The 11798-nt window shown below is 38.3% G+C and overlaps 1 protein-coding gene across 1 annotated transcript; it reads left to right on the top strand.

The window, feature by feature from the left end:
- Positions 1-4294: 4294 nt before the first annotated feature.
- On the top strand, positions 4295-11374 carry bmal1b (basic helix-loop-helix ARNT like 1b). Its single transcript, XM_019277514.2, has 11 exons — positions 4295-4407; positions 5537-5688; positions 5782-5864; positions 7766-7858; positions 8066-8183; positions 8501-8641; positions 8727-8973; positions 9141-9247; positions 9505-9655; positions 10834-10853; positions 11145-11374. The coding sequence occupies exons 1-11, from the start codon at positions 4295-4297 to the stop codon at positions 11372-11374; spliced, it is 1455 nt and encodes a 484-aa protein (XP_019133059.2).
- Positions 11375-11798: the final 424 nt, after the last annotated feature.

Genomic DNA, 11798 nt, shown 5'->3' with positions numbered 1-11798 from the left:
ACCAAATGAATATGCAATCTCTATTTTTATTTTATTTTATGTAGGTCAGCCAGGAATCTCATGATGAATTTATACTTTATAATTTTGTGAATGTGGAGGCAGGACAAAAAGAGATGGTCGGGAATTATGAAAAATGAAGCAGTGAAGCAGGTGAAGTGGCCAAAAAAATCAATCAGGAGTACAGCCAAACATCGCAACACATACTACACCAGGTCGATATTGTAAAACATTCACTGCAGCAGAAACGGACAGCTGTCCAGCTGTTCAGCTGTTCAGCTGCACTGAAATGATGTGAAAATGAACACACAAAATATGTATGAGACCTTTTTCTTTCATTTGGGATGACATTTTTAATAATATGATATTTTGATCCTAAAGTATATAAAAGAGTGAAAATATGCCCTGGTCACTGCAGCAGAGTATCAAGCCTTTGATCGGTGGATGTTCTTATATGGGACAGCCAGACACAAATCTCCCCATTAGCACATTTAGTCTCAAATTACTTTTGTGAATTAGACACTTGACCTTTTGTGTCGCTGTCTCTTCTCTGGTTTCACATTGTGCTGCTATGTTATTGTTTTATTTATTTATTTAATTTTTTAGCAAGAATACACATAGCTTCTTACACTGTTTTAATAATTCCAAAATCTACATTTAACTTTCTACATTCTTCTTAATCCTGAAATATAAAACTATGAAATGAAAGAAAACAAAAGCAGAGGGACAACATTAAAATTTATTGTGGGAAACACTATACAGTAAATAACAACACGTGGGCGTTCATTTGATTTAATCACAGAGAAGACTTTTATTTTAGGATTGAGGAAAATGCTGCATTAAAAACAGGCCACACACTGTTAATTTGATTTAACACATGTCTATATGTGGTACACTGACACATTATCCCAGAAGAAGAGCAGATGGTTGGAGTTAAATAAGGTATAAAGTTGCATGTTCACATCTCTCTGCCTGGATTATATTAAATTAGAAGACACCACAGCCTGTCCTCTCCCAGATGCTGAAAGAGGAGGATAACAGCAAAAAAGCCAAACAATTAGTTTTACAACTCATTCCTGAATCTATTGCTTACATTCAAAACCTGTTTTAGGTTTTTATCTTGCAGATAAAAGATCAATTTTATACCACAGCTCAAACGTGATGATGTACTGTAAATGTCATCAAGCACAGAACTCTCATTCTTCCTGTTCATTCAATGCATGTCTGTGCTGATCTAATCATGTATTTTTCCATATTATTAAATGTATTAGGTGTGTGATGGGGCTGAATGATGTCTCATCACTTACTGCACATACATTTTTCAGTTATTTAGCAGGTTGTCGTGTCTCAGATCTCACATTTTGTTCCCAATATTCGTGCTTGTTAATACATTATATTATTATTAAGAGATTTGGCTTAAACATTGACACTGCTCAAGATGTTATCTTGGTTGCATGCACTTACTATGAGTTTGGACCAAAGTATCTGTCAAATAAATGTAATGTAGTGTAATGTAATGTAATGCAGCAGAGTCTGAGGTTTCTGAGGGAAACCCAGCAGCAAGATGTGCTGGTCTGAACTCAGTAACCCTGGACTGACTGGAAGTCTGACTACTTTCAAACTGTAATTGTGTCTGAGGACATTATAACTGACCCTCTGAGCCATGTGAGAGTCACTGTCATTCACAGTAGACATCAACATCTGTCAGTACTCCTAGTGGACTTACTGCAAATGGCAACACAAGACTGGTTTAAACTTACAGTGAAAGTGAGTCCTTCTCACTGCTGTCTCTAATGGGAAATGTAAGAACTGTGCATGAGGATGATCGTCCAGCTCTTTCACTTCGGTTTCCAAACCCATAATTATTTGCATCATACATTTAAACATGTACAGTAAGCAAATCATTGCATATTGTGAATTGCTGTTAATCACTGTTAGTAAAGAGGACAGGACATAAATATTCAGTTGTGTCCGTGATTTGGGCTAACACACCAGTTTTCACTGTTGATACTCTATAAATTATAAATAAATAAATAAATAAATAAATAAGGTGACAACTTTTCCAGCATCTTCTGCAGCAGAACATCAGAACAGTTTATGTTAGGTCTGATGTCTGTTCCTTGCACAACCCAATATCTTACCAACCTATTCAAATATTAATTGTATGTTTGACTAACACTTTTTTATCAGCACTTTTTTACCAGCAATACTTTGTTTACACATTTTAAACCTCTTGGATAAATAGAATTTATAGTAAGTTAGTTAGTGTGGAGATTTTTAGTTGTGTTCTACTGCCAGCATGTGGTGAGAAGAGGCGATGGCCCAAAAGAGATTATTAAGCAATGTTTGAAAGGCAATACAGACCTTTTGACGGTTGAATTACTGTCTTATGTCACCTCTATTATCAAGGTGCTGAAAATGTGTTCTTTTGTTCTTTTTTCTCTTTTCTTCTTTCAGCAACAACAAAAACAGCAAAAACAAAAGTTACTGTTGCTGCTGCTACAAACAGTAATAACGAATAGTCATGATGGCCAGTTAAACCGAGATCTTGCAGCATTAGCTGCTCTGTTTCTTATCAAAGATGGGCTGTTTTCTTTGGAGATTGTTTTTTTTTTTCTTCAAATGTCATTTATGAAGCAATTTCCTTGAGTCAAATCAAAGTAAATGGAGACTGTTCATTCTTCTGGGACATTTCTTTTTCATCAATCAATACAATTTTATTAAACCACATTGTGCAGAGTAGGTGAGTCCCATAACAGTTAATGTACAAGGTATATCAACACCAATGACATTTTCAGTTAAACACAGTATAGGGATTTTGAATAATGTCAAACTGTAGGAGCTGCCGGTGGTGAGGAGAAAGCTGTGTTGCATCCTAATACAAGTATTGCATTTTTATTTTTTTTTATCATTTAAACTTCTTTTAGCAGAGTACTCAATTGTACTCAATTTAAAAAATACGTCTTTTTCCATTTTCTTACTGCGGGTGGGGAGAAGAACATCCAGGTGTGGAATAGATGATGATATAATGTATCAGGAGCCAAAGTCCTAATCATCTCCTCTTTTAGTTTCTGTTAGACTAGTTTCTATGAGGTTTTTCATAGATGATCTCTTCAATCATTCCTGCCAAACAGTTTAAACACTAAAGAAATGCTACCTACCTCTGTACTGGACCGCGTTGCATGAGCAATTTTAACAAAGATAAAACAACAATTACTTTGTTAGCATTCAAGAACAGTTCCCATGAGGCTTTTTATTTCCCCTAGAAACTTTTGTCTCAGCTCTATTTTGTTCTCTTTTGTTAGGTTTGCTTGTGTTTCCCGCATTTGCAGTGCATGGAGAAGAAGAATATCTTAAAAACGCATTTAGTTTGATCTGACGAAACCAGAGATGATGTTATATAATAATAAAAGAACCAGGCTAATAACAATGTAGTGATGGGATATAAAAAGAGGGATTATAATGTTTAGTAATATGAGGATTTTTCGTTGGAAACTGGGTGGACAAAATTATGCTTTAATCCCCGGAGCCAACACAAAGCTCATATGACTGACTCTGATAATGTGAAAACAGGTGTGTGATTACTCCTGCCATCTGTTCATTCTGCTCATCTTTGTTTTGTTTATTTTAAGGCTGACGTTATGCTCCATTTCACTATTTCTGGATGCCACTATAATATATTTGAAAAAGTATTTCTAAAAGAACTTTTTAAATCAATATCTTCTACCTTAAAAAAACTGATTGTAAGTGACAACTCAGTTGTAGACTGAGCTTGTTACTACATACGCTACAAAACAGCAGACTTTTACATAACCGATAAGGATCCTTTCACAGGACAGTTACATCAGACTGCTTAAATGTCATTATCAAATGTATCATGTTTTATGCAAGGCAGATTTTGATCAGTTAAAAAAAACACACGTAAGCACCCTGTCTGATTGTGTTTTTGACGTTATTTAGTCAACAAAGTTAAGATTACTCAGCTTAAAGGGTTTTACCATATCTTGATTGAAGTTCAGCTTCCTCTTATATATGTCACACCTGATTCCACCTTGTTCAGGTGTGAGCACTGACTATCAAGCAGGTGAATAAGATGTGTGGAGAGAGTCTGCCTCCTCTAGGCCTCATATGCTGCGAGCTGCAGCTGTTAATGCTGCTTTAAGTTTGATAACTAAATCCCATTATTGTGCTCAGCTGTTTTCACATTGAGGCAAGTTTTATAATGACCTGATGACTGTGTTCTATGTAACACCTTCAGTACTTCTATGAAGTCGTCTCCATATGGACAGATCAAAGCATGGATGTTTCATCTTCGACGAGCAGGTTCGTGTCCAACCAGATCAGCAGCTCCACTGATGCAACCAGCAAGAACTTCACTCTCAAAATCAAAGGAAGCTCCACTATATACCCGTAAGTCAGTCTACTGACACACACATTACTCCCGAAGACTGTACAAAAGTGTTGCTTTTGTTTCCTTTCTGTTTGCATATTTATTCTAGATGTTTCAGTGTTACCTTGTTTGGATAAATGTTGTAAGATGACCTTTGTTTATAGATCTGCTATCCATCTGACACACACAAAGCTGCAACACTATACAGAGTTACAGTGCATTGAAAGTTAAAGATAATGTGCTTAAAAAGTAACACTGAATGATGAATATAGGTTTTACAGATTTATTTTTAGTATGTCTGATCTTGTACCATGTCAACAAAGAGGTTTTTAGGTACATTAAACTGATTTGAACAACACATTCCCTTAGACATTTTGTTAGATATAAATCTTTTGTTCTTCAGCTGTGGTTGTTGGTATGTACAGTATGCAACTTAAACAATGCATGTTCTTATGGCATGTGGTTTTGGGTTTAAATCTCAGCTCTGTTCTTTTCTATTTGTCTGTATGTTCAGTTAATTTTCCTTCTACAGTCAAAAGATATTCAGATCATTTGATTCTAAATTGCCCATAGGCATGAATGTGTTAGTCTGTCAGCCCTGTAGTGTGCTATAGTATCTGTCCACTGTGCAATAATAATAATATCTGCAATCATGATCAGTTTAATCGTGCTGTATCTTCTTTAAGACAAACAGAATAAACATGTTTTATTACCATACATTACCAGTTAGACATCAGAATACAGTATTTAGTATATTTGCTCTGTGTTTCATAGTCACACAGAGAAAATGTAAATGTAAAGCACTGTATACTATAAATAGTATATAATCTAATAATGCATGATGGGTGAATGGATGAATGGCATCTAATGAAAAAGTGCATTTGGGTCATAGACTTTGATACTAACATCCACCACTTTATCATTTTATTTTGTGTCAAACATTGAGCTGGATCTCTAAAAAATGTCACTTAATATTCTAATTATATACAAGCCCTAACAAGCTTAATCAATCCTTTCTACAGGGACTGTGGCAACCAGCAAGGCTGCAATAAGAATCCCAGGTGACCACAGCTGCTTTTGTTTTCACATGAACCTTTACAGGATGAAAACAAGAATTGAAATGATCTCCTTACTGTTCGTGTGTCACAGGAGGACTCACAGTCAGACAGAGAAGAGACGTAGGGACAAGATGAACAGCTTCATAGATGAGTTGGCATCATTAGTGCCCTACGCTAAATCACGCAAACTGGACAAACTCTCAGTCCTGCGTATGGCAGTCCAGCACATAAAGATGTTACGAGGTGAGAGGATGATGACTGATGATTGTTAGAGTTAAAGACTGAAGATGATCTGTGTTTAAATACATGATTAACATTCTGTCTCATGAAAAGCAGGTTCTGCTGGCAACCGTTACGCAGAAGTTAATCACAAACCTGCATTCTTACCAGATGAGGAGCTTAAACACTTATTACAGAGGGTAGGTCTACCTTCGTGGATGAAAATGAAAAATGTATGTATTACTAAGAGTGTAATCTTTTCTTTTACAGTATTTATTAATTCATGCAAATCTAGTTGTACTACAAAAAGCCATTAGAAACAGCCCTGTGGAAGACAGCACCCACTTCACTGCTAACTACAGGAGCCATTTGTATGCTCAAAAACACCCTGAGAGCACATCTCATAATCTGAATCTGTTTTATTTGAGTTGGGATGAGAACCCCTCCCTTGTTTGCTTGGCTTGATCAGTAATGGTTAGTTTCTGGTGCAATGTGCGTGTGCAATTTAATTTTTCAATATTGCTTTGCCCACAAATAACTGCCATGTACAGTCAATTAGAGCAGACATTGGCATCCTCACAGATACTTCATTGTCTGAGCGGTGCTGTTACTTTTCTACTTGTCACAGTTAATGAATAATAGTTACCCATGGCTCAAACATTCTGTAAGGTCAGGCAGGGCCACAACTGCAGAGGGAAGCCACATAATCAAGTGGTTATTTGTAATGTAGTTTTTATGGTCAGAGTAATTTGATGGTTAAATTTAGAGCCATCATTGGACCATGACCAATATGTTTGGTGGAGTGGTTTGTAGGACAGATGGGGAGGATCACAGAGGCTGGTCTGGATGCGGTTCTCTCTCAGGAGAAGGGTTTGTTGATTAGTCAGTTAAAGTGAGGAGGCAGCAGATGGTGGCCAGAGGTAATCCTTTTATGTGTGCGTGGAGAGCATGGTGGATAATTCACTCAGGAGTTGGTGGAGACCAAAATCAGAGGACAAGGATAAGATATTAGACTTACATTCATCAGGTGGACTTAAACACTTAAAGACTCCAAATGGTTGCTAATGTTATGCTGATGTGCTAACCTTTATGTAATAATGTGTTAGTGTTTTGTTTACATATTGTTACACTGCCCCCAAGTGGCGAAAAGTCACTTGATGTAGGTATCAATTATTCTAGGGATTAGTCTTTAGCACCTAAAGTAATCAGGGTTCCTTGCATCCTGGAAAACCTGTGAATTTCAAGACTATTTTTCCAGTCATGAAAAAACCTGGAAACTGATTCAAATGACCAAATGTACTGGAAATAATCAATGTTGTCTTAGAAATGTTGTGTTGTGTGTTTAGCCCCTTACTTGGTCGGAGAAGCTGCAGGGTATGACACTTCGAAGCCAAATAAACGTTCTGGTGAGAAGAAAACTGTAGTAGTGTACAGTTCATTTGCCAGAGACCTCAGCTCCAGTGGAGAAATGGTGGTGCTGGTGAGAACAGAAAAGTGCGCCATGAAAGCAAGTTAACACAGAGTGTCCTATAAACACTTGACTACCTACCTGCAATCATGGGCGGACTGGGACAAAAAATCGGTCCTGGCATTTTTGGACCAGAGCAGCCCACAACAACAACAACACCCCCTCAGCTATGGTCATCAGCTCTGGGTAATGACTAAAAGATTGAGACTGCAGATAAAGGTAGCTGAGATGTGATCATTCTGCAGGTTAGCTGGTGTTTAAGGATGTCCCTGGGCACTATGAACTTGTTCCAGGTCTGGAGGATGGAGTGAAACAGCAAAGGGCAGACCCAGAAAAACACTGCAAAATGACATTTCCATACACAGGCATCTGTTTTCAGACAAGGTGGAGAAAGTTGCAGTCAAAGTCTCTGAACTACTCTACTCACACTGTCAATGCAAGGCTAGGAAATCAGTGGATCAGAGGGAGGTGTATTCGCACAACAAATTCAATCTTGTTTTGTGCCACTACGAGCCTTAGGTCAGCTCTAGCCTCATGTTTTACAGATTTGCTCATTTAGATGTTAGAATCTATGAAAACCCTCTTTGTGTTGGTCTGTCCAGTTCTCTATCTAATCTCCTCTATTGTCCACAGGCAGCTGATGGCTTTCTGTTTGTTGTTGACTGTGATCGAGGAAAAATATTGTTTGTTTCTGAATCAGTGTACAAGATCCTAAACTACAGCCAGGTAGGTGCTGTTGAGAATCAATCCTTTATGTTGAATGATACATGAAAAGTGTTGTATATCTTACATTACCATGCTACGCATTTGACTTCACTAGTGATGATTTTTAAACTAAATTGTGGATACTGAATTGTGTATTATGGCCCAAGATAATAATGTTGCATCTTGAACCCTGATTACTCCTCCTGCATTTTGTTTGTTTGTCCCCAGAATGACCTGATTGGACAGAGTCTGTTTGATTACCTGCATCCTAAAGACATTGGCAAAGTCAAAGAGCAGCTGTCCTCAGTGGTTACCATACTACGAGAGAAAATCATTGATGCAAAAAGTAATCTACAGTAAATGCATGAGCATGAACTAGAGGAATAATGAAAATGATTTCTGTTAATATGCCAACATAAGCACTGAATAAAACACCCCAGTTAGAAACCTGTACTTGTAAATATTTAAAGATGTAGCCAGAGTGTCATTTATTTTTATATTTCTCCTAAACAACATATTTCAGCTCCCATATCCATCTTATATTTTTGACATTGTACCTATATTTTGGTACTTGTAGTTTACTGGTGTTGCATAGCATTATAAAATTAAACTATAATTTACAGGCTGCCATCTCTGTTAACTTTTTAAATGTTTCCTTTTCAGGTGGTTCTTTAGTGAAGACAGATGGCAACGCACACTCTTTAAGACTTTGTTCTGGGGTGAGACGCTCCTTTTTCTGCAGGATGAAGTGCAATCGCAGTATGGAAGATGAAGCTTTTTTGTCCAGCTGCTTGAAGAAAAATGGTAGTACATTTTACTGAATTTCTGGTGCACACACAGTAGCATTATCATCTTAGAAGACACCTGAACACTTCTCCTTTCTTCACAGCTGATCGTAAGGGCTTCTGCACCATTCACAGCACTGGTTACTTAAAAAGTTGGTCCCCCACTGAGGTGGATCTGGATGAAAATAATGAGCCGGACAATGAGGGATGTAACTTAAGCTGTCTGGTGGCTGTTGGTCGGTTGCATCCTCACACTGTTTCACAGCCAGTGCAGAGTCACGTCAAGGTCAAACCCATGGAGTTTGTTTCACGTCATGCTATCGACGGGAAGTTTGTCTTTGTAGATCAAAGGTGAGACTTTTACCACAAAATCTGGTTTCATATCAATAGATTTGAATAAACTTGTATTTAATGTTTATGTGCACACACTTTATCAGTCCTGTTTCAGATTAGTAATCTAATATAACTCAAATAAAATAAGATTCCATTCTCAGTGAACATGCTCTTTTTCTTCTTAGGGCCACTGCCATTTTGGCCTATTTACCTCAAGAGCTGCTGGGAACTTCATTTTATGAATACTTTCATGAAGATGACATTGCTCATTTAGCAGAATGCCACAGGCAAGGTATTTATCTTACAGAAGGGACAACACTACACTTTATTAACTGTATGTTGCACACAGCTACAGTATTAATATAGGACTGCTGTCCATGTAGAGTAATTATATGGCAGTCTGATCTGCTCTGGTGGAATTACAGTGCTTTGCTGCCATTTCTGTAGCAGAATGGAGCAATGGGTGAAAATCGTGTTGTAATTCATCTTACCTGTGGACGGTTCATCCATTACCTGTCCTTGTCCCCCTCTGTCGCTGTCTGCTGTAAGTGCTGAAGATGAGAGAGAAGATCAATACGAATTGCTACAGGTTAAAAATAAAAGATGGCTCATTCATCACACTAAGAAGCCGCTGGTTCAGTTTCACAAACCCTTGGACCAAAGAAGTGGAGTACATTGTCTCTACCAACACTGTAGTCAGGTAAGTAAAACTGTCCTTTTCTAGCTTATAATATAATATTGTGTTTTTTCATCCTATTATTTAATATTCTCTTTTGATTTGCTGTTTCTAGTGTTACATTTTGTGTTGTAACTTTTTTACGATGCATTAGATTGCCACACAGTCTTACATTATAAAGTTTATTTTTTATTTGTTAGCATGTTACTATATTGATGTACAGTGTATCTGCTAGTGACCTTAAATATCTTTTGTACATTTCATGGCAATCAATCAAATAATTGTTGAGATATCTAAGTCTGTGGAGATTCATCCTCTGGGGAGCATGAATGCCACATTTCAGTTTGGGCAAAAATGGTGGACTGACCAACCAGCAGACCTTCAATGTCATCCTTAGAGTCACTAGTGGCTAGCATGGCTTAACATAAAGAAGAGAGAGCTTCAGTATCTGCTGGCTGACAGAGTGCAGAATACAAGCAGGATATCTGCAGATGCTGTTTGACAGCTATAGGTTAAGTAGTCCAGTAAATATGTTTAGCTATGACATGATACACAGACATGCCTCTTTGCTCTTTCTTTTTATTGACAAAGCAGTCCTTCAGAAGACAGACCTGAAAGCAGTTATCTGTCTGCTGACTCACCTCGCACAATGGCCACTGTACTGATGCCAGGTGATAATGACACAGCCCTTTAGTATATGTGTTCATTCACCAAAGCAAAAGCAGAAGATAAAGATATCTTACAGCCATGTCTTATTGCAGGTGATGGGAAGCCAGGTCTCCAAACAGTGCCTGGAATTTCTGGTGGTACAAAGGCAGGCGCTGGGAAGATTGGGCGAATGATTGCAGAGGAACTTTTGGAAATCCGGAGGTATAACTATTTCCCATATTTCAATTACCTGGCTGTTGTCTAGAAGACTGCGCTCTCAGGATGCTGGGTTCCTTGTGGTTCCTATAGTTTCCAAAAGTAGATTGGGAGCCAGAGCTTTCAGCTATCAAACACATCTTCTATGGAACAAACTACCATTCTGAGTTTGGGAGGCAGACATGGTCAACCCCTTTAAGAGTAGACTTAAGACTTTCCTTTTTGATAGAGCTTATAGTTAGGGCTGGCTCAGGGCATCCCTTAGTTATGCTGCCATAGGACTAGACTGCCAGGGGACTCTCTCTTTATCTCTCTCTCTGTCTCTCTTTCTCTCTTAGGACAGATGGTGTCACTCCCTGTACAGACTGTAAAGCCCTCCGAGGCAAATGCGTTTTGTGACTTTGGGCTATACAAATAAAATTTTATTTGATTTGTTGTCAAACAGTTAAAGCAACAGCGCAAAAATAGAGTTTCAATTCATTGTTTTAACAAACTGAGAGTGAGAATTCAGGGTCAGAGGGAAGTGTAAAATTTTAAATGTTTTTCTCTTAGCAATGCTCATTATATGAGCATAAAAAATGAAAACTGTGAAATCAAATATTGCAGATTGGTTGCTTTCATAAATAACTCCATGTTTACCTCCCCCTAGTGATAAGGACGGACATGTCCACCATGATCTCAGAGGGCCAGAAGGCAGTTTCATCCGTGGCATCTGCAGCTCTGGGCAGCCAGGTGGACGTATGGACGGAGAAGGACAGAGACAACCAAGCACATGACTACAGGACGACGCAGGACGTGACAACATCAGCTCAGGCTGCGGAGGATGTTCTTGAAGCACTGGTGGCTGGACAAGATGTTTATGCTGAGAGTTGTGCCTAGCGTGTATGCCATCATCTTAGGATACCTGCATACACACCTGCAGCAGAGGAGCAGGAAGCCCAAGAGAGGAGGACATGGCTCAAAGAGGGAGGGAAGTGTTTTCACTGGAACAGCAAGTCATAACTTTTCTCCACACCTGCTCCGATTCAGCACCATCAGATGACAGCTCTGCTCCTCAAGCACCAAAGACACGGGACTCTATAACTGACAATATCTGACGATTCTTGATCAATTATTAATTCCTGAGCAATATCTTCTATGGAAAAAGTTGGCCTACACAGGTGTTTGTTTTTTTGAGGTTTCTTAGTCAAAGAAAGAATCTGCTAAGCCCGCCTATGTGGGGCTAAATTTATTATAACAGGATATTTATCCTCTGTAACAGACGTACTGCTCGGTTAGGAGGCAGTGTCATGGTGTTTATGGA

The sequence above is a fragment of the Larimichthys crocea genome, chromosome VIII (assembly GCF_000972845.2).
Source record: "Larimichthys crocea isolate SSNF chromosome VIII, L_crocea_2.0, whole genome shotgun sequence".
Lineage (NCBI taxonomy): Eukaryota > Metazoa > Chordata > Actinopteri > Sciaenidae > Larimichthys > Larimichthys crocea.
The sequence above is the reverse complement of the archived record's forward strand: the minus strand, read 5'-3'. Positions and strand labels throughout refer to the sequence as shown.